At 42.1% G+C, this 24,458-nt stretch overlaps 1 protein-coding gene across 10 annotated transcripts in view; it reads left to right on the top strand.

Annotated features, from left to right (window-relative positions):
• fryb (furry homolog b) overlaps positions 1–24,458 on the top strand; it is a 125,471-nt gene that overhangs the window by 39,650 nt on the left and 61,363 nt on the right. For all 10 annotated transcript variants that reach the window (XM_084073947.1, XM_084073950.1, XM_084073954.1 and 7 more), the window contains exons 3-14: positions 1,563–1,616; positions 3,005–3,144; positions 4,802–4,892; positions 5,626–5,705; positions 10,770–10,850; positions 12,901–13,069; positions 13,861–13,953; positions 17,050–17,148; positions 19,086–19,187; positions 20,760–20,863; positions 21,557–21,665; positions 23,727–23,813. In XM_084073947.1, the coding sequence (XP_083930073.1) occupies positions 1,563–1,616; positions 3,005–3,144; positions 4,802–4,892; positions 5,626–5,705; positions 10,770–10,850; positions 12,901–13,069; positions 13,861–13,953; positions 17,050–17,148; positions 19,086–19,187; positions 20,760–20,863; positions 21,557–21,665; positions 23,727–23,813 (1,209 nt within the window). The remainder of the gene's footprint in view (positions 1–1,562; positions 1,617–3,004; positions 3,145–4,801; positions 4,893–5,625; positions 5,706–10,769; positions 10,851–12,900; positions 13,070–13,860; positions 13,954–17,049; positions 17,149–19,085; positions 19,188–20,759; positions 20,864–21,556; positions 21,666–23,726; positions 23,814–24,458) is intronic.

The following is a 24,458-nucleotide window of genomic DNA, read 5'->3' as shown; positions in this document are numbered from 1 at the left end:
GAGGTGTGTGTGTGTGCGTGTGCCCACACGCGTGCCCATGTATGTGTGTGTGTGTGTGTGTGTGTGTGCCCATGCGCGCGCGCCCATGTTTGTGTCTGTGTGTGTGTGTGTGTGTGTGTGTGTGTGTGTGTGTGTGTGTGTTTGCGCGCGCATGTATGTGTACTTGTATTACTACTGTTGTGACCACAAGTATAGTAAGTAGAATTTGAGAAATAAACATTGTTCTCACAAGAGAAGTGTTTTTTTATGGTTTCAAAATATTCATTGAGTTTAGTTAGGATTACAATTAGGAAATGAGTCAGGTTGGGGTTCCTAGGTATTTATAGGTTAGGTTTAGGGATTAGGGTTAGAGCCTTGCTCTAACCCTAATCCCTGAACCCCTAAACTTTTCAGGCCGCAACCCACCAAAATAATCATATTTGAACTGGGGACCCCCCACCCTGACCAGCACTTGGAATTGTAGGAGTCGAGGCAGTACATTTTGTTTGACTCGGTTCCACAGATAAATATTGTGAAAATAGCTGAACTACAAGCTCACAACGCCTCGCACTGCGACGCGTTGTAACTTGTAGATCGGCTATTTTCATAATGTTTGCCTCTTTCTTAAGTGATAATTGACAATTTGGCCAATTTGGTATTAAAAAGGTCTTACAAGTCGCATCTAAAAATATTTTCTAAATCCTAACAGTATGTTGCTATATCAGTGGTGCTCCAACTTTTCCATGTCAAGCACCCCCAAAATGATATGTATTTGGCCGCGGACCCCCATCTCAAAATATGTTGTTCCAGGGACCCCCCAGAAGCGCGGATCGCAGTAAAAAATGTTCGCTTTACAACATATATATATATTTTCAAAGATTCGCTCAAATTTTCCACGATTAAAAAAAATAGCAGAACTGCAAGCTCATAGCACGGCACAGAGTGCCGCGCTATGCTATTTTTGAATAGCCAAAGAAATCGTTAAAATGACACAGATTCGTTCCCGGTCTTAATGGGTCAGCATAACCTTGTAGGAGTGAGGATATGAGGAGCTAGGACAGAGAGCTGGATGAGGAGCTGAGACTCGGGCCGGGGAGGGAGTATCTATCGACTGCAGACATCCAAACCTCCATTGAACCATTATATCAGAGGAAAGCTGCTGATAGCTTCAATATCCATTAGCCCTGAAAAACATCCCTGACAGCAGAGGGTTCATTTCAGTTCAGTCACACTGTGTTTATTATACTTTGTGTGTGTGTGTGTGTGTGTGTGTGTGTGTGTGTGTGTGTGTGTGTGTGTGTGTGTGTGTGTGTGTGTGTGTGTGTGTGTGTGTGTGTGTGTGTGTGTGTGTGTGTGTGTGTGTGTGTGTGTGTGTGTGCTTGATGTGTTGCCTTGATGGTGTTTGTTATTAAGCCGTTAACATCTTCCTGGTGTTGATTAGATTTTTTAAATGTATGCTATCTTCATTTTGATGGTATATTTAGCAGCCTAGGTGCCCGGACCGCTACGCCAGTCGCCTGGGCCCTTCCTGGTGTTTCTGAGCGTGAATTGAACGTTTTCTTTCTTCCCCTCTTTCACAACAGGAGAAACTTCTGAATAAATCTCTACAGAGAGGAGAGGACACGCAGTTTGACCAGGTATTTACACCACATCTTCTTACAATAAATGCAAGCAATCTCTGTATGTACGTACGTACGTGCAGTGATTAGTTAGGCATAGTCTTTTGAATAAAATTCCATTTAGTTTTAGTCATATCTTAATCAACTGAAATGGTTTAGTTTTTGTCTAGTTTTAGTCGACTAAATATCATAAGATTATCGTCGACTAAATCTACAGTTGATTTAGTCGACTAAAAATTATTTTGGTGGTGCCTTGATGGCGTCGTAATGGTTGATTTTACACTTGGTTGCATGCTGAAAATAGCCGATCTACCAGCTCACGCGTTGTGAGCTTGTAGATCTGCTATTTTCAGAGCGCAACACCCGAGCGCAACCAAACATAAAATGACTTGTCTTTTAATTCTAATGGATCTCTAATCCATTAGTCCCTCACTAACATTTTTTGTCTAGTTTTTATTTGTTGACAGAATTGTCAGTATAATTAGTCATAGTTTTAGTCATCGTAGCTTAGTTTTTATTTAGTTTTCGTCAGTGAAAAAAGGTAGTCGACGAACATTTTTCGTCACACTCACAGACAGACGGTTACAACGGGTACTCTGACAACTGGTATAACGGGTACAAGAGAGTGGGGCATGCATTCCCTATTTGCAACGTTCCCAACTCCCAATTCCCGAGTAGGCTGGTGCCCGACGGGCACCCGTCTACTTCATGAAATGCATTACAAGGGCCCAAATATGTTTCAGTTACTTCTGATGTCCTATATACACTCGAAATAACACGTGACTCTCAGTGCATGAATGAATCCAAACAAGTTCAGAATGTACGGAATGTAAACAACACACATGAACGTATTCACAGTCAACATACACAGTAGGTCATATACACTTCCGTCTGCCATATTACTGTACCAACACCGGAAAAGAGATGATGGGTACAGGAAGCACCTTCTCCAAACTTCCTAAACTTCCTCCAAATAGATGGGCTGCCTATTGAGCAGTATTTTGAAAGCTTTGCCTTACACTTGAACAACACACACACACACACACACACACACACACACACACACACACACACACACACACACACACACACACACACACACACACACACGCGCACACGTGCATGTTTGGTTACCCTCAAGTTCACACAACAGAGAAATCAAATAAAATCTAGGGCATTCATTTACGAAAACACAATGTTTTTGCCCGACAACAACAATAGGCTATTTTCGTTACATGTACTGTCATACGATGAAGTAGGGCATTCATTTACAAACAAAACAACAACATAAAAAACTAAAACTTTGAAATACAGTATGGAGATTACAAGGTTTCTGTCTGACATCAACGATTTGTACAGTAATTGTGACTTATGAGTTGTCCACTCTCTCCTCGTGGTGCTTTTAGTTGATCAGCACCATGAGTTCCCTGGCGGAGTACTGCCTCCCTTCCATCCTGAGGACGCTATTCGACTGGTACAAGAGACAGAACGGACTGGAGGACGAGTCCCACGAGTACAGACCCAGAGCCAACACCAAGTCCAAGAGGTGACACACAAAGCACTGTTAAACCCATTAATCTGTGTCATTTTAAGATTTCTTTGGCTATTCAAAAATAGCAGATATACAAGCTCATAGCGTGGCACCGAGTGCCGCACGATGAGCTTGCTTTTTTTTGGAAAAATCGTGTTGTTTTTTTTTGCAAATCTTTGATTAAATATGTATATACAGTATATATATATTTTTTTTTAAAGCAAATATTTGTAACTTAGCTTCTGGGGGTCCCTGGAACAATATATTTTCAGATGGGGGGGTCCGCGGCCAAATACATATCATTTTGGGGATCCTTGACGGTTGGGAGCACCAATGATATAGCAACAGAACGACAAAAATGATATGTATTCGGCCGCGGACCCCCATCAAAATATGCTGTTCCAGGGACCCCCCAGAAGCAAAGATTTGGGAAAAAAATTGATATATTCAAGCATTTGCAAAAATGTTAAAGATTTATTTTTAATAGCAGACATGAGCTTGTATATCTGCTGTTTTTGAATAGCCAAAGTATAAAATATGACTAAAATCTAAAATGACACACAGATGCGTTCCCCGATTGAATGGGAGAAAGAGAATACAACATACCACATCTAGCATGAGATCACCCCCTAAATGCGGAGCAATGCCCGCATGACGTAACATATTTATTTATACACACTGAACCCGGCATACAGAAGAGATATAAGTGTAAGAGAACAGATGTGATAGAGCAGTGCTTCTCGACCTTTTCAGGCCGTGACCCCCCAAAATAATCATATTTGAACTGGGGACCCCCCGCCCTGACAAGCACTTTGAATTTTAGGAGTTGAGGCATTACATTTAGTTTGACTCGGTTCCACAGATACATATTGTGAAAATAGCTGATTTACAAGCTCACAACACCTCGCTTTGCACAAAAAATATACGTATTTGTCCGCGAACCCCCATCAAAATATGTTGTTCCAGGGACCCCAGAAGCAAAGATTTGAGTTAAAAATGTTGTTTAAAAAAAAATATGTATTCAAATATTTGCACCCATTTTCAAGATTTTTCAAAAATGGCAGATCTGTAAGCTCATACAGGTCAGTGTCATTTGGCCAATGTTTGACCAGTTTTTATAGTATAGTTTGTTGATGCAGTAATGGTCTTTTTCTTTTCTTTTTTTTTGTGTATTAAAAATGTCTTTCAAGTCCTTAAATTATCACTTCACTGTCATCTGGGGACCCCCCAATTCAATTCCCCCCCTGGGGGTCCCCGGCCACAGGTTGAGAACCACTCTAATAGAGTAGTGAAATAAGAGCGTCCTTGTATAACCTAGAAATTATTGCCTTCCACTAAGAGACTCCTCAGACTCAGAGAGAGATCTGGCTGAGACTTAACTACAGTCAATCATATCGCTCCAGCTAGAGGACAATCTCAAACTATTATCTACGGAATTTTACTGCACTGTCAGTATTTTGATTATTCTGCACGCTGTCTTTTCTCTTAAACATCTGACATTGAGGTTTTAAGTGACAATTCACAACCCAAACCAGTGCCCTGAGCGCATTCTTCACTACAACCACCAACTAGGGCTGTCTCGATCATGTAATTTTACTTACGTGACGATTAATTGCTGTCTGTCTGTCTGTCTGTCTGTCTGTCTGTCTGTCTGTCTGTCTGTCTGTCTCAGTGATGAGCAACAGAAGGACTATTTGTTGGAGCGGAGGGATCTGGCCATAGACTTCATCTTCTCTCTTGTCCTCATCGAAGTCCTAAAACAGGTACACTTCAGTCATACAATAATATTATCTTATCATATATAATAATATATCTCAATATGACATAATATGTTTTCTTAGAGGATGAGGCCAGCATAATTGTTTGTTCATTGGACCATTGTGGTCCAATAAACAAACGTTTGTACTGTAACTTAAGGCATATGGAGAAGAATAGGTTGACCTTCTCATTCTGAGCGTGACCCTTCGCTTGCCAGTACTTACAAGTAACACAAACATTATTCAATATATCTCTGCTGTCCGGCAGAAACTCCAAAATGTTCATTTTTCAGGAAATGAAAAAAAAAGTAGAGTTCGGAGATTTTGTTCATCATTGATAAGAACAGATGAATGAACCTCCAAGCTCACAATGAGGTTGGAGGTCAAAAGGGGGTGGAGCCTGGAGTCAGCAAAACTGAAAGCAGAAAGTGTGAGGATCCAATGGAGTTAGCTGGTTTTGTCAGAAGCGCTTTTTAACGCTTTATATTGGTTCAATATTTTTTTTACCAACACACAGACATAAAGGGTGTTTAATGGCCCTGATTTATGAAAAAAAAATGCAAAAGCATCAAAATGGAGTTAGCTGGTTTCTGCCCCACAGCAACGATATATTAAAAAGAATACACATAGCAGACAACGTGCTTTAGAGTAAGAATATCTAAATTGTGGTCAAAAAGGAAAGCCTATACATAATTGAGCATGGAATTAAATCACCCTGCTGTATCTCTGTCCCTCTCAGATCCCCCTGCATCCTCTGTTAGATGGACTGATCCAGGAAGTGATCAACCTGGCCTTCAAACACTTCAAGTACAAGGAAGGGTAAGCACAACCATCACATCAAACACAATAACAACAACAACAACAATGTCAACAATTCCAGTTGTCCAAAACTCCGGCGGTTAGTTGAGACTTCAGACTGCTGGCTTTTCAGCCAAATGTCAAAGTGTGACCGGCACTGAGGCATGGGGTGTATTCCAGAGAGTTAACCGGGCAGGTTAACCCATTAAGAACTTTGATCGCATCTGTGTCATTATAAGATTTCTTTGGCTATTCAAAAAATAGCAGATCTACAAGCTCATTGCGCGGCACCGAGTGCCACACCATGAGCTTGTAGATCTGCTATTTTTCGTGAAAATGTGTACTTTTCGATTCTACAAATGTCTTCCAAATCCTAACAGTTTTTTGAAAAAAACGTATGTTGATATAATATCAGTGGCTCTCAAAAATGTATTTGGCCGTGGACCCCCATCTCAAAATATTTTGTTCCAGGGACCCCCAGAAGTTGTAACGGAGTTAAAAATGTTGGCTTTAAAAAATACATTTAGATTTGCACAAATTTTCACGATTTTTTCAGAAATAGCAGATCTATGAGCTTGTAGATCTGCTATTTTTGAATAGCCAAAGAAATTTAAAATGACACAGATGCGTTCCCTGTCTTATAGTGCGGGCCACTAAGTCCATTTTTATGTTACAATAGTTCACTATGTGATTCAAGCGCCAAATTTGGCATGAACAATGCCTAGGACCTACTTTTGCAGAAAGACCTTTTATGTGTATTTTGACCTGGATTGTGATTGGATTATCCAATTTTGATTATTTTGGCATCAGAATATAGTTTTGACTCCCCCCCGCCCCCTCCCCCCGTTAGCCACGCAAAAAAATATATATATATGGCTGCCACTTTCCAAAATGGCTGCTGGGGAAAGACATTTTATGTGTATTTTGACCTGGATTGTGATTGGATTTTGATTATTTTGGTATCAACATATGAGTCCCCCCCCCCCCCCCAATGTCTGGATCACAAATTGTTCTAATCGTCACATTTGCAGGCACTCAGCTGTGTGCACTGAACGCCAAAGCGGTAGCACTTGCATCTACCACGACGTTCAGTCTTGCACCGGCTTTTGTCAGTTGTTCACAAATCTGGGCAATTGTAGAGTGTCATCCACGCTACTTGCCAAATGTCATATTCTGCTCGCCATCCCCAGCTGGCAGGGCTCTCTGTATGACATTTGACATACAGTTACCTGGCTTCAGACAGGGGCAACTTGATAAGTGGCATGCTTCACATGATGTGCAAGAGATGCCCTTGTAGGTGGAATGGCATCATAGGACCTCTGCTTCCATGCAAACAGGTAAAATCTTGCATCATCAACCCCATCACCAGTGCTGTTCTTGTCATGCACTGTTACTGGTGGGTATTGACTGAGCTTCTGGAAGACATGAGACACTTCAGGCCACACTTACCGGGTTTCTGTCTTTTTGCCTTTTCCCACGAAAGGTTGACACAACATCACATCCAGTGAAAGTGTGAAAGAAAAGGATGCCAATGGATTTTTTCAGGGCCTAGATTCTTCACTAAATCGTGAACTGGTAACCAACAACAATACAATACAGTACAGTGCTGTGCTGTACAATAGCAAAACAGTATAGTACTGTGCTGTACAATAACAGAACAGTACAGTAGAGTAAAGTACAGTGCTGTACAATAACAGTACAGTACTGTTTTGTAATGTGTTTGTTTTTCCTGTTTTAAGTGGTTACTGTTGTGTTCGTTTTATTTTGTTGTAACGTTTCCTGTCTTGTCTCATTACCTTGTGATTAGTTTTATTTCTCCACCTGTGTCCCGTTAGTCCCTTAGCTCAATGGTGCGCATTCTGCGCAACCCTTTTACAGTACACCCTCAGAAAACATTTGGATTATCCAATCACAATCCAGGTAAAAAACACATAAAATCAGCCATTTTGGAAAATGGCAGCCATATTGTTTTTTTTTGCGTGGCTAACGGGCTTTTGTGAACAAGTAGGTCCAGAAGAAACTTTGTGGAAAATTTGGCGCTTGTATCACAAAGTGAAGTATCGTGTCACTAACAGCCCCTACTATTATGGGTTAATTGTATGTAAACCTGACCTCACAGTGGTGTTAATGGTCATAATGTAAATTAACCGGCTAACACAGTGGTTCTCAAACTTTTTCATGTCAAGGACCCCCAAATTGATATGTATTTGGCAACGGACCCCCATCTCAATTTTTTTTGTGCCAGGGACCCCCAGAAGAGAAGATGTGTGTAAAAAACAAAAATCAAAAATAGTAGATGTACAATGTATATCTGATATTTTTTAATAGCCAACGTATAAAATATGGATAAAGTGGTTAAAATGATTGTGATGCTTTATTAACAAATTTGACTAGGGACCCCCTGGAGCCTCCCCAAGGACCCCTCTTTGAGAACCGCTGTGCTAACAGACAGCTCAACTTGATCTAAACCGCCACCTCACTGTGGCTTCCCTGATTGGCCAACCCAAAACCAATCTGCTTCAGCAATTGGCCAAAGCATTGCGCAACGTTTGTGCCGCTTGTACACATATAAGTGGTAGCGGCACTTTTTTTTTTACAGAGGGTGACTAGTGACTCCACTCAATAATGTCTGACCTGCACAGAAATGCTGCACTGGACGGTGCACCTGAAAGGGGGACCAAAGAGAACGCGTCATGCTGCTGTGGCAGTGGGACACAAGGTATACTCCTTTGGAGGGGTCTGTGACGGGGAGGAGACCCACGAAACGGATCAGATGGATGTGCTTGTCTTCAACACAGTGTCTCTGCGCTGGAGGAAGTTGCCTCCAGTGACGACTGAAGGAGGAAAACGTCCCCTTGACGTTCCCTCCATGCGTGGCGGGCACACAGCCGTGCTGATAGAATACACCATCTACATCTGGGCAGGGTTTAAGTACTTCGCAATGGACTTCTGCAACGTGCTTTATGCATTTAATGTCGACACCCACACGTGGTTCCAGCCCGAGGTTTGTGGGACTGTTCCGGGGCCGAGGAGCGCCCACTCGGCCTGTGTCTTGGGGAAGGTCATGTATGTCTTTGGAGGATTCAACTTGCGGACTGACGACAGAAAGTCGGACATCTACAAGTTGGACACTACCGCAATGGTCTGGTCTTTAATTGACACCGGAGGCACTCCGGCACGTGTTTCGTCGTGTCACACTGCCACCATCATCGGCACAAAGATGTTTGTTTTTGGGGGACAATGGCACCAGGACAAGATCAACGACATCAGGGTGTTTGACACAGAGACTGACTGCTGGCTGAGCACGCCTCCTGCACGGTTTCTTCCAGAAGGACGCTTGTGGCATTCAGCCTTTACCTACGATAGAGAGCTGTACATATTTGGTGGTCAAAACTGGGATCTGGTCTTCAATGATCTGTGGAAATTCAGTCCAGAGACCTTCCGCTGGACCAAGGTTGAGCCCAGGGGGAAAGACCCACCACGTTGGATGTCTAGGATGTGCTGTTGCTTGGCGGGAGATCACGTCATCTTCTTTGGAGGATACACACCCGATGATTTATACATCTTAGACTTCGGTCCTAGTCTGAAGACGTTATGCAAGCTAGCGGTGATTCGGTGCGGTCTGGAGGAGTTGGGACTACCACACAACATTAAGTGGGAGCTGGAAGCCATGACTACCGGCAGCAACAGGAAAAATAACATGAAAAGAAGAAAAGAAAAGGAAAGCGAGTCCACAGCGAGTCTACAAAAAAGAAGAATGGATGACAACGGCAAAGAACACTTTTCAGGCAATGGAACTGAAGAAAGGGAACGATGAGGAGATTGCCACCCTTAAAGAAGTATCCCTTCATTCAGATGGGAAAGAAATCAGAGATCAGTGGTTCCCACCAGAAAGAGCCTCATACAGAAGAAAGAACTCTACTGTGACCTGCTGAACTGTACCAGGACAGACTAGCCTGGCTCCAGCCTCTGAACCGCTAGCCACGCCCATTGAAACATATTCTGGCGATTCAGGGGTCTGGTGACGCTGTCGAAGGCGGGGTTTTCTCGGTTGAAAGTCTAACCAGCCCAATCCAGTATGAACCAATCGCCAAAGAGTCCCACCTTGGCCACGCCTCATCTCAGAAAACGGCTGCACTGAGAGGGCTGAGTTCAGCCTGAGTGTTAGGCTAAGGACAGACATCATCAGTGATCCCCACCAGGAACTAAACCGCATCATACAGGAGAGTACTCTAGGACTCTACTACTCGACTGAACTGCTTCAGGACAGACATGCCTACAACGATCTCTAAGACTACAAACTTCTACACCCAGTTGATCTCCTTCAGGAATGAATGTAGAATTAAAGAGTTTTTGTGGGCAAAGTTACAGACTTCTATGGAAGAGGACTTCATTAAACAGATATTTGTTGAGAATAATTGAAGTGAGAGAGGAAAATGACCCCAAAGGTGGAGACCTTTGTGGGTTTTCTTTTTTTTGTCATGTTTGAGGCAATAATAATGTGAGATCAGTTAGTTGCCAGTTGCTTTCTAAAGGCTTTCGAGTATGTGTCTATGCAAATACAATTCACGAGCTCTCGCTCCTGTCACTCTAAGTCTTCAGAGTTGCATTGTGGTTGATAATGTATCAATTCCACTAGTAGTAGGTACACAAAGTCAACAAACATTGAGTTTCATTGAGGACACGCCCAGACGGACGTCTGCTCAAGTATGCTGTTGCATCATTTTAGTCTGTGTGGACCCCAGTAGAGTTCAGTCCTTGTATGCTATGTCTAGATCTTCATCCCTGCCCTTTATCCCATCGTTTTTCATACACATCGCAAACAACCCCAAAACATTGTCATCACAGACATCCCAGACAGACAGACAGACAGACAGAAAGATGGAGGGAGATAGGACATGATGTCATTGGTGGACATTTGCACTCCACTGAGCGCACCTTAATTCCACTTCAAGAGATCTTGAGACGCTTTCTGGAATCCACCCGTGAACGTGAATAATATCCACCCTTGAACCTGAAAACACCCCTGAATGTGACCTGTTGACTGTGTCTCCAGTTAATGTCATGTGTGTTTCTCTCATGCAGGTATCTGGGACCCAACACAGGAAACATGCACATTGTGGCCGATCTGTACGCTGAAGTTGTGGGGGTCGTAGCTCAGTCCAGGTAGGTGTCCACCGTGCGTGCGTGCGTGCCATGCAAAATTGGGGGAAATTGTTTATAATAACACAATTTTAAATAACATTTTATTTTTAACGCACTTTACATTTTTACAAATCACAAATGCTACAGGATTTAAATAACAACGGCAAACAATAACATACAGTAAGATCCTTTTTGCGGTAAAAATAGTTAAAAAGGTATGTTTTAGTCAATTTTTAGAAGCATTGGTAAACTGTGGGGCTCTCAAATGGTCGGGGAAATGGTGGGGTAAAATGTTGCGATATACTCTAGTCTACATGTTTTTTTTTATCAGCTTTTTAACTCACGGTGCTACTACTGTAAGTAGGTTAGCTAAACAGATGCAAGGAATGTTGCTAAACTGCTACCCCAGTTAGTTTGTTTAGTTTATAGTGTTTGACAGCTAGGTACACAAACATCTCTTATAGGCTGTATGTCCACCAAGGCGGGTTTTTTTCCTGATGTTTTGAATTGTTTTCTAATAGGAGCGCCGCATAGGTTTTCATTTCCGTCTGCAAGCAAAATAATAAGAAAATGAAATTGTGTTTTTCCTAAAAAAGACAGTGAAAGAATGAATAGTTGAAATATTTTAAACTTTCTGGCATTTGGATGAGAATTTTAGAAGAGCAAAAAAACTTTTGTTGGACACACACAGTCGTTACTCTGACCTTTCACAATAAGAGCATCTGCTAAATGTCACAGCTCCTCGGTACAGGGCATCACATTGACGCAAGTCTGATTTGTACTTAGTTGCACCACGCCAGTGTCAAGTGCCAAAAATAGCCGATCTACATGCTCACGCTCATTGCGACACTGCCCTTGCAGCTATAAGTATAGAGTACCTGTTAGCGTTGCTATCTGCACGGCGAGATCAGTCACATTGTTTATACCTTAAACACGCAAACACTTTGCATTACACAGAGGGTTATTCACTGTCTCACATAGTTCTGCTAACTGCACTGCCAAACGCTTGTGTGTCACGCACGTGCACACACACACACACACACACACACACACACACACACACACACACACACACACACACACACACACACACACACACACACACACACACATTCCCTCCACATCACCTTTCCAGATGCTGTTCTAAATATAGGACTGAGGAGTGCTGTCTGCAAATCATATTTGAACTGTGGGCACGTACAGTACACACACACACACACACACACACACACACACACCCACACTACTTTACACTGGCTATAATACGACCTTGAATGTGTTGTATGTGCGTCTGGCGGCGTAGCTCAGTCAGTAGAGCACTCACCTTTGGACCACAAGGTTCTGGGTTCAAAGCCCAGGCACTAGACTAGAGTAACTTACGTCATTCCTTACCTCATTGAGCGCCAGAATGCATTCATTAAGACAGCCAGTGCCAGCGTTTTTGAGCTTTTTTACTAACCTTTCAAGAGCCACAGAATATTTCGGTCTTGGTCGATTGATGCACAGAGTGTCGCAAAAAACAGACAAAAACCTCCACCGGGGGGAGAAAGCGTGTCACCGCGACCCTCCGTTCTTTAGTCAGTGGCTGTTGAATATAGCTTGTTCTCGCCAAAAAACGCAGAAAAAAACTAGAAAGCAGAGTCTAAATCATTTAAAATCCTTATTTATCCTTATTTCTTATATTTTCAGAGCACAACATCCGAGCGCAACCAAACATTAAATGACTTCTACTGGATCTCTTCTCCACTAGTTTAACCTTTTTGTCTAGTTTTTAATTGTTGACAAAATTGACAATATATCTCGTCTTAGTTTTAGTCTTTAGCTTAGTTTTTATTTAGTTTTTGTCAGTGAAAAAAGGGTAGTCGACGAAAAGTTTTCGTCATAGTTTTAGTCGACGAAATTAACACTGCTTGAATCCATCATGTGTCCATCGTCATTATGTGACGTTTAGTCGACGAAATTAACACTGCTTGAATCCATCATGTGTCCATCGTCATTATGTGACGTTTAGTCGACGAAATTAACACTGCTTGAATCCATCATGTGTCCATCGTCATTATGTGACGTTCAGGTTCCCCGCGGTGAGGAAGAAGTTCATCTCGGAGCTGAAGGAGTTGAGGCAGAAGGAGCAGAGTCCCTACGTGGTCCAGTCCACCATCAGCCTTATCATGGGGGTCAAGTTCTTCCGCATCAAGATGTACCCCGTGGAGGACTTTGAGGCCTCCTTCCAGTTCATGCAGGTACTGACTGTACCGTTTAAACCCATTCAATCCGGGAACACATCCGTGTCATCTTTTTTTAGATGTCTTTGGCTATTCAAAAATAGCAGATATACAACATCATGCCTGTGAGCTTGTAGATCTGCTATTCTTTTTAAAGAAAATTGTGTGCAAATCTTTGAATATACCGTACATACATATATATATACATTTTTAACTCAAATCTTTGCTTCTGGTGAAGGTCCCTGGAACAAAATAACAAAATGCATATCATGTTGGTGGTCCTTGACATGAAAAAGGTTTGAGAACCACTGATATTGTAGCAACATAAGTTTAAAAAAACAATTTTTCAACAAACAAACAAAAAGCAGATCTACAAGCTCGTAGCTCGGTGCCGCGCTATGAGCTTGTAGATCTGCTATTTTTGAATAGCCAAAGACATTAAAAATGACACAGATGCGTTTCCGGATTGAATGGGTTAACATGATTGATCGATCGACTGACTGACTCACTCACTGACTGACTGACTGACTGACTGAGTGACTGACTGACTGACTGACTGACTGATTCATTCATTGGTTGCTTGTGTCGTTGTTTTCATGCCTAAAACCAAAACACGGTGGAGTTTGGGAATTGTTGATGAATTTATGAATGATGCTTAACATTTCTTTCTCTCCTCCTTTCTTCACTTTACTCCTACACTTCTTCCCCTCTTCTTAAATGTGTGTCTGTCTTCCTCCCTCCCTCCCCGCCCCTCTCTCTCTCTCTCTCTCTCTCTCTCTCTCTCTCTCTCTCTCTCTCTCTCTCTCTAGGAGTGTGCCCAGTACTTCCTGGAAGTTAAAGACAAAGACATTAAGCACTCTTTAGCCGGACTCTTCGTGGAGATATTGGTTCCTGTAGCAGCGGTAAGTGTAATAATCAGTCTGGCATCATCATCTGGATCTGAGTGTCGCTCACCATGACAATGAAGGATGTATATTAACCTTAGGAAGTATAAAGGAAGTATAAAGTTGTTTTATTATTAAGACATGCTAATAACATTCCATAGAGCAGGACCACACATAGACACATGACATCATCAACTTGCGACAGGCGTTGTCCCCCTTGAAAATAAATAAAAAATGTGAGGTGTTTTAGACTTTAAATGTTTGTTATAGAGGGCAATTATAATGTATATTGAGGCAAATTTGGCTTATTAGCCAGGGATCCTTTTAAGAGATTTCTATTTGCTCGCGCACTCCGATGTGGACAAGGAGTTCCAAAACAAGGAGTGAAAATCAGCTTCTATCAGAGGCCATATTAAATTAAATTAATCAAACTTGTTGAGAAATCAAAGTCTTGGCGAGCTCAACTCACGGAACTAAGATCAGTGCCAAGCCTCAGATTCTAGACATTTATGATCATCAAAGGAACATCCGTACTCACAAGATCGGTTTTAAGGCTTTAATGTACCGCAGCAGAAGAGTCATAAATAACGAAGGCGTTCCGACGCTTATGGCCTTCGTCAGCGTTTGAGTAATCACTCAAGACAGATTCTGTCAGCACCACCACTGCCCTAGACATGTAATAATGTTGTCAGTAGGAATAAACACAAAAATCCCCCGGGAGGAAGTGGACTAAGAAAGGGGAGGAGCCAACCCAAGTTTTAAAAAAAGAGGTGGTGCCCCCAGAGGCAAAAACAAAAGGGAGATCTTTTTCTTTTACCAAATGGGTTCCCAGATTGGCGTTTGAGAAACAAACTTGTTGAACCCGTCAAATATCATCTTTGTACATCCTGTTGACATTTCAATTGACAATTCAACAGACCAATAGAGAGTGTGCCGGATTGGGGGGCTATTCAACACAGGAATCAATGACCCCGTTTCCCGGCTCACTAATAATATACTGTACAAGAAGGAAGCAAGTGTGGGAATGAGGTTATAGCGGAGCCTAGATATCTAGCGTCACATGTTCCACAATGAACTTGAGCTTTATTAACTCAACTCTCTTGTGTGATGAAAACGTGATGAAAATGCTCATTCAAGCAAAACACACCCAGCTGCACATGTGTGGCCCGCTCCCAGCTTTCTGCTTACTCAGTAATCATTCATTTATTTTTAGCATGTCAACATTCTAGCTGCGTATGGACTGGTGCACTACGGAATCCTGAGAGCTAATTTAACCCTGAGTGTACAAAATGTATGCTTCGTATGCTCTCAGAGATAAATTAACACTCTGGATTTCGCTGTACGGTACTGAGCATAATAAAACTGCAGCTCATTAACCACATGTTGTGTGGTGAGTTTGTACACATATTCTCTCACATTCTATCACTCTCTGACAGAGTGATGCATGCTGGGAGGGGCACAACCGGATAGCCAATTGGTTATGGTCCATACTACATGGGCTCTAATGCGTGATCAGTGATTCCCCGGTTTAATTCCTGGCCAACAACCCTGTTTGATGCATGTCACTTCCCTGTCCTCTCTCCGTGTTTCCTGTCTCTCTACACAATATCTAGGCTAGGATAGGATAGATCTTTATTGATCCAATTAGAGAATATAGGCCTGTCACAGTTATTACAAAATTGCCTAATCACAATTATTTGAGATAATCACAATTATTTTTGCATAATCGTCATAATCGTTTCCATGTTGAAAAAATTCAATAGTCAAAATAGCAGATCTAAGCTCAGCAACGCTTTGCATCGTGACACGTTGTGTGCTTGTAGATCTGCTATTTGCACAATTAAGTAGAACGTTCGCATTTGTCAGATCTGCCCTGCGCAACTTCAAAGCCTAGAAGCCGAACAGAAATGTAATTTTGATTCACATGTTCCAGTGTTGAACGACAAAAACACAATTCAATCGTTAATCGCAATTATTTGTGTGACAATTTATCGTTATATGTCAAATGTCATAATCGTGCCAGCCCTACTAGTAGGGGTGTGCCGATATATCGTCCCGCGATATATCGCGATACGTTTTCGCGACGATATGTATCGTTTTGTAAAAAAAAAATATCGTTTTTGAAAAAAGATTTTTTTTTTTTTTTTTTTTTTTTACAATCATAATAATCAGGCATGCAAACGGCCCCGAAGTGAAAAGAGTGACAACATGTTTTTTTTTCGGGTCAGGTGTCATACTATTTGGATTCAAAACGGCTATTGTAGCTGAAAAGCTACAAGTTTGCATGTCTGAATAATGCAAAAACAGAATTATTTGTTTGCATTTTCTTTTTTTCTCCTCCATATATTTTCATAATAAAAAAGTGCGTATCGTATCGTATCGAAATCGTATCGAAGTTGTGAGCCAAATATCGTATCGTATCGTTTCGTGAAATTAGTGTATCGGCACACCCCTACCTACTAGAGAACTATATATACCCTTTCTTGGTTGATTTGCAGTCCTTCATGTTTCCCTGGGATATGTACTATACTCACCAAAGCGTGAGGAAGGGAATCTGTCAACAGCACCGCACAGAACTGCTGATTGTGCATCTCTCCTTCAGCGGTTTTCTGTTGAACACAATGAATAACATGATTGAAGTGAAGACATTATTAGATTAGATTATTATTCCTAGGTTTGGGGTCGAGGGTCGTCACGCCTGAGTCCACAATGTCTTATGATGAATGGGATAGCCCCTGTGGTGCAAGACCTAGGTATCTTTCTTGCTTGTCTTGTTCTGAGGTTGAGGTTGTAAGGCCAATCTCGATGTATGGAATTATTATTACGAGGTAATCTCAATACTTCTTAAGTTCTTCTTGGCAGGGTAAGTAGGGAACGGTGATTGTGACTATATGCTCGATATCGTCGATATTGTGATATGATACTTAATTTCCGAATGTGTCTCTGTTCAGGCCAGTATTTATCTAGAGATGTGACGTCATGCTGTGACGTCACTCTGGCATTGTGTCCAAATTAGGTGATCTCATGCAGGCCGTTGTATCCTTGGTAACAATGATGCTGCTGTTTGTCCTCCAGACTGTGATGAATAACATGATGGTACTGTTTGTCCCGCAGACTGTGAAGAACGAGGTGAACGTACCGTGTCTGAGGACCTTTGTGGACACTCTGTATGACAACACCCTGGACCTGTCCTCCAGGAAGAAACATTCACTGGTCAGTCTCCCTCTCCTCTCCTCTCTGTAAATGTCTTCATTTCCTCTCCATTAACAGACTCTGGTGAAAGCTGTTACTGTAACAACACACAGCTTTTATCTATCAGTAGGAGCAGATATGAAGAGACTGCTGAGGTCATGATAAATACTTTATACATTGTACAGACAAACAGACAGACAGACAGACAGTGGTGAGGGGACCGGACATCTCACTCTGACAGCGGACACATTTTCTCCTCAGATTCTCAGCATTCTCCCCCAGCCCCCCCCCCCCCCCATATACCCCACACACCTACCTACACTATTTTTCTCAAATAGTATACCAAAAATCACACCCTGTGTGAAGGTAGCGGCGCCTTTGATATCATCGATATGTGTTTATAATGTGTTTATAGCCATGTGTCACGTGAAGCTTGACCAATCACTTTGTTGACGGGTCTGACCAATCAGAACGTTGACGGGTCAGACCAATCAGAACGTTGACGGTGAACACGGTCAAAGTCAGGTATAGAGCAGGATCCGCTCTATACCTAAAGGTATAGAGCGGCTAGCGCCGCTAAAAAAAGCCTCAGATTTAAAATGTGTTTAGAGGTAGCAGCTCTGTTTATATGGGCAGTAGGTCTAGAGGTCTACTCGGTACAGATTATGAAGGAAACTCAATGGTTAGTAGTCCTTAGGGTGGTTGTATTCCACTGGCTAATATTCTTTTATCACAACAGTTCACAAATCTTGCGGCTGTGTTCGCTCATTGTTGTATCTCTCCCAGTAGGGTGGGTGTAGAGTGCTTTTGTCGTTGGTCATGTTTTCAAACTCACTTTGGGTGTGATGTAATCTGTGGGAAGTACAGTATGTGTCTCTGATGATGTCTTGGTATAGTGGGCAGGGGGCTAGAAAGTGTAACTCTGTTTCCACCACATTTTGTGTGCAGTGGGTGCATAGTCTGTCTTCCCTTGAGCGGGGTCTGTCCTTCTCTATTGCAAGGCTGTGCTCACTGAGTCTGCACCTAGTCAACTTAAGGCTTTCCTTCGTTTTGGGTCGTTCACCATGCTCAGGTATTTTGCCAATGTATGTTCTCTATTTATGGCTTTGGTTTTGGGTTGTCTCTTTCCAGTATGTCAGGTAGCTTTCTTTTCATTATGGGTGTAATGTACCTCACCCGGAAAAAACCCAGAAGGTGCATACGATAATCATAGTCATATCAGAGCACAGAATAGAGAGGAATGACAATAACGCCGTGCTATCTCGTCTAATCGTTTTTCCTGTGCGACACGCCTGTTCCTGTACATTCTTTCAGAGGGGGGACCGCAGGACGACAATGCGCTAAAAGACAGAAGGCAGATAACAAAGCTCTCTACTGTGTGATAGGTGTTGACAGGCAGCTCATAATAACACATTCCTCCACCCTGGTTGGAATAAAATAGCAGCGACAGAGATCCATCGTTAGCTATAGCTTCTTCTAGAAGAAGAATGATGTGAATGAGGCCTGCAGCACAAGGCCCTGCAGGGTTGACAGGTGATAAAAGGTAAAGGTCATAAAGGTATGAACTATATGGGATGTTAATGATTAACCATTTAACCGTTAATCCAGGGGTCTTCAACGTTTTTCAGGCCAAGGACCCCTTAGCTGAGAGAGAGATGAAGCAGGGCCCCCCCCCCACTACATATTGTTAAATGTGTGCCAAATATGTTCATTTTCGTTCTGTTTCGTTTGTTCTGATATGTAAGACTTGCAGCATCGTTGATACTTGGTTTTCTTTATTTTGCTCTTTTTTCCCCTTTTTTTAAATTGTGACAATGAATTTAAATATTAAAAAGGTGGGTATAATAGGCTTCGGCTTCAGCCCATACCTTTTCGGTCAATAGTTATCTTGTTTCCTTTATTCTGTATGTACAACTGTTTTTGAACAACTAACTAACTCTCTCTCTCTCTCCATCCAGGCTCTGTATCCTCTGGTCACATGTCTGCTGTGTGTGAGCCAGAAGCAGACCTTCCTCAGCAGATGGCACGTCTTCCTCAACAACTGCCTGTCCAACCTCAAGGTCAGCCTCCTCTGGTTCATGTGGTTTGACCCCCCGTTTGTTGTTCAAGTGTCCATGAGCAAGGCACTCCATACAGGAAAAACACAAAAGCATCAAAAGTAGCAGATACACAAGCTCATGTCTCCTCATCATGTCCAAAACTGTTACTTTTCGGATCACAAAAAGTTGGGATATGGAGGTTTCTGCCCGACAGCAAAGATATGGTCCAGGTGATCAGTCTATTGATCAGAACTGCGTCCATGGCTACGGTCTGTTATGCTTAGCAACGGTATGTTGTTCATAGCAACGATCTGCTGTTAATAGCAGCGTTTTGCTATCCAAAAATAACAGAATACCGTGATTGAGCAATCATTACTTCTCAAAATCAACAATCAAAAGTTTTCTGAGGCTCTCTGAGTTGTCGTTAAGTCAGATGTTCTATACGTGGTGTTGTGTGTGTGTGTGTGTGTGTGTGTGTGTGTGTGTGCGTGCGCGCGCGCAGACCCTTATCTCAATCCTTATCTGTAGTATTGCTGCGGTGGCATACAGTACTGTTAGAATTGAAGTTGTGTAATAATGTGAACTTGTCTGGGGAAAGAGAAATGCCATTTAGAGAATGTGCTGTTCCTGTTGTTTTGGCATTATTAACACCTGTGCTGCCGTGTCTGCCAAAGCTTCGCTCCTAGACTTACAGTACAGTATCTGTGTCATCTTGTAGACGTCACAGGGTCTGTAAATGTACTTACTGTCCCTGGTAGGTGTTATTAACACCTCTGTGTTGTGTCTGCTGTGTCAAACGCTGAACTACTGAGCTGTATGCCTGACACAAGCGTTGCCAGATTTTGCGAGAGATATAAGCGACCAGCAGGTCTATGAAAACAAGCCCAAAAAGAACAGACTATTATAGGCCACATGATAACTTTAAACCTCTATACATCGGCTATTTGAAAAAAGCATATCTACGACCTTGTAGATCTGCTATTTTCAAAATAATCTTGGCAAAAAAGAAACATTTTAACAACACAAATCTGGTACGAGGGTAAAGGACCCCCAAAATTATATGTATTTGGCCGCGGACCCCCATCTCAACATGTTTTGTTCCGGGGACCCCCAGAGGCAAAGATTAGAGTTACAAATGTTTGCTTTAAAAAAATATATATATTCAAAGATTTTCACACATTTTCAAAAAATAATTGAAATATATTGAATTATATATCATAGACGCGGCACATGCCCAAGCTCATGCCGCGCTATGAGCTTGTATATCTGCTATTTTTCAATAGCCAAAGTTTAAAATATGGATAAAGGGATTAAAATGATTGTGACGCTTTATTAACTAATTTAGCTGGGGACCCCCTGGTACCCCCCCCAAGGACCCCTTGGGGTCCCCGGACCTCACTTTGAGAACCACTGCTATATACTGTAGCACCCTTTGACAAAGGTGCCATATAGCACCTTTTAAAAAAGATAGGTGCTGCTTTCAGTTGTCATGTGTTAATTGGTCATATAGTGAACGGGTCCAGTGTTGCATGTGGTTCCAGGGTCTGAGAAAGAGTGCTGAGTTTTTAATGTTTTTTATGTGTGTTCTTACAGAACAAAGACCCCAAGATGGCTCGAGTGGCTCTGGAGTCTCTTTACCGCCTACTGTGGGTCTATATGATCCGCATCAAGTGTGAGAGCAACACGGGAACACAGAGGTACGCCACAAACACACATAATATGCACATACGTGCGTGCGCACACGCACACATACACACACACACACACACACACACACACACACACACACACACACACACACACACACACACACACACACACATATAAACCCATGCACGTTTTTCTGTGCAGGGTTCAAACCCAGGTCAAGTTAACCTCACTTGTTTTGTGTGAGTTTTTTATTGACACTTATGTTTATTCATAATCTAATTAAATCTATATTAGTTATCATTGTTTTATCTCATTATACTTTAACTGTGTCACTCTGCCTCATGCTGAGCTGGTTCTCTTTTGTGGAGCACGTTGTGATTAATTTTAATTTATAATAGCTTTCTTGCACACATAAATCATTCTATTGGCTGGCTGGCTGATACTGATTGATTGATTGATTGACTGACTGATTGATTGTAATGTCATATTAACTAATATATTGTCTATGACAGGTGCGAACCTCACATGTCCAAAACTCATACTTAAAAAAAAAAGGTCTCAAAGCGCAGCGCTTTGCACCCCGTTTTGAGCTTGTAGATCTGCTACTTTTGATGCTGTACACAAAACGTTAGAATATGGAGATAAGAGGTTTCTGCCCGACAGCAACGATATCTTTCCTCATCCCTTTTTCTTTCTCTCTCTCTCTCTCTCCCTCTCTCTATCTCTCTCTGTCTGTCCAGTCGTCTGACATCCATCACGTCAACTCTGTTCCCTAAGGGGAGTCGTAGTGTTGTTCCCAGAGACATGCCCCTCAACATCTTTGTCAAGATCATCCAGTTCATTGCTCAGGTGTGTATGCACTCACAAACACACACACACACACACACACACACACACACACACACACACACACACACACACACACACACACACACACACACACACACACACACACACACACACACACACACACACACACATTTAACATCTTTATTTGCGTTTTAACATTTTAACAAGAAATTCTTGAACACAAACAATAAGTAGATGCACAAACTTGGCAAAGCTCAACAACACAAAGTATTTCAGGATACAGATCACGGGTACAGGAAGCATCGCCTCCTCCATATATGGCGACTGCCAATTATCACAGACACTGAACAGAGCTTTGCCAATGCCTTAGCTCTTGACTTTAGGTATTCCTGCAATCTGCAGGCCTCTCACAACTGATTTGTGGACATTACAGAGGCTTCCAAATATGAACACAAGCAGTTTACATTTGTAACCAAGCTGTATGATAGCATCCTTAAGACGTTGGTACTTAAGCACCTTGGTAAGGAATGCCTCTTCCAGGCTGTGGTCAAATGTACATGCCACTTCCAAAATGGTCAGCTTTCACACAAACTTTCACAACATAGAATCTCACATGCATAAGATATTAAGTAGAAAGTAGAAGTAAAAATAAATACACATAAAACAAATGAGACCATTTAAAATAGGGATAGCTTTCCTGTAGTACGGTTTCTTTTAAATTCATTCAAGTTTCTTCTTTCATTTTATAAGTACTTCTTTCCATCTCTTTAATCTCTTCAACTGTTATTTTCCAATTATTAATTGGTGGTTAAGATGGTGGTTTTAGATCCAACCATTTCCGTGTGAAAAGCACAGGATTATTACAGGAATGTAGGTCATCATCAGACTATTTGGACACTTTCATTTCACCAGAGCCCATTATATAAAATGATTATGTTTCCCTTCATTGTGTCTGTGAGAGCCCACAGTGTGATGTAATGCAGTGGTTCTCAAACTTTTTCGTGCCAAGGACCCCCAAATAGACACTTATTAGACCACGGACCCCCATTTGAAAAGATATGCCAGGGACCCCCATAAGAGAAGATTTTTTTTACGGCTCTAGCAGTGATTCTCAACCATTTTAATTTCAAGGACCCCCGGTTTGACATGCATTAGGGCTACAGACCCCCATTTAATGGCATTTCTATCTCTGGGACCCCAATTCATATCGTGAAATCAATGTTAATTTAACTCTGAGAGTGTACAAATGGAACCAAATGGACCCGTTAGGGTTTGTACACTCTCAGAGTTACAGACCCATAAGGGTCCATTTGGTTCCTATCCATCATTTAGCTGGGGACCCCCTGGAACCCCCTCAAGTACCCCTGGGGGTCCCCAGACCCCACTTTGAGAACCAAGGATGTAATGGTCCAGCATCGCACTGAGACAGGCCTTGCTTACTAGAGCTCAATGCAGCCATGTATCATGTGCCCGGAGCTGTTAGAGATGCTAGTCGTTTCACACCAACACATTCTCACACCCAGGTCGTACTATGATGGCAAGTTGGGCAACAGCTAGTGTCGCGTAGCCAGACGACTGTTCCACAATCTCTGAATGCTATGTAGAGTCAGAACTACACATCCCGAACTTTGGGGGGGTGGGAGGGGTAACATACATTCACTGTTTTTGTATGCCTGTACAAAAACATGACCTATAAAGAGTTGGGAGTGAGAACTCACGTCCTCTTTTATCCACCGTCGTATGACACAGGACTACCGGGAACGTTGAAAAGCAACACGACAGGGGGCTCCTCCTGATATGTCTAAAGGGGGTTCCTGAACTTCCTGTCGTGTCAAACGTTTTAATGCGTGGTCAGATGTTGGCCCTGCACTCGTCACCGTAGTATGACCTGAGAAACTTCTCTACAAATAAATGTTGAGCTTGCAGCTATACATTGACTTCACAGGACATTGAATTGCATCTCTCCAGAAAATATTGTTGTGTTGTCCGGACACACGCACGCACGCACGCACGTACACACACACACACACACACACACACACACACACACACACGTGCAAACCTTGACTCTTTATGGCACTTTCTGTTTTGTTTGCTCAGGAGAGGTTGGATTTTGCCATGAAGGAGATCATATTTGACCTGCTCAGTGTCGGGAAACCTGCCAAAGCCTTCAGTCTCAACCCCGAGGTATAGTACGCACGCATGCACACACACACACACACACACACACACACACACACACACACACACACACACACACACACACAGTGATTGCCCAATAGGCACGCTGGTTTTAATGAGCATTCCAGTTTTTATTGTTTGTTTTTTTGTTTGTTTTATTATTATTTTGACAGCTGAGAAACAGTACGGTATGTGATCTGTGGAACAACACGCACTGTCACGTGTGTCACATATTACAGTGGTTCTCACAGTGGGGTCCGGATTAACGTAGTAAATGTAGCATCACATAATTTTAACCACGTTATCCATTTATAGCCAAAAAATCTGATAGATTACTATTTCTATGCATTTGATGTATTACCTTGTGTGTCCTTGCTTACTGTAAATCGCTCTGGATTAAGAACGTCCGCTAAATGCCTACATTTGGGTTATTTGTCAGGTGCAGGGTTGAATAGGTTAGTATTGTGTAATAAAAACTTAACAAAAGATAGCATTTACAAATGTATTCAGTTACAGATGAGCTACCAACCATCCACAAACAAAAACTTGTTTAGTTTTTATTTATTTCAGTTAACGGAAATGTTTTTTCAATTTTAGTTTTCGTCATTTCGTTGGTTTACTATAATAATCTTGGTGTGTGTGTGTGTTCCA

This window comes from Gymnoscopelus microlampas, assembly GCF_963454915.1.
Source record: "Gymnoscopelus microlampas genome assembly, chromosome: 12".
Lineage (NCBI taxonomy): Eukaryota > Metazoa > Chordata > Actinopteri > Myctophiformes > Myctophidae > Gymnoscopelus > Gymnoscopelus microlampas.
This window is presented reverse-complemented; position numbering and strand designations above follow the sequence as displayed.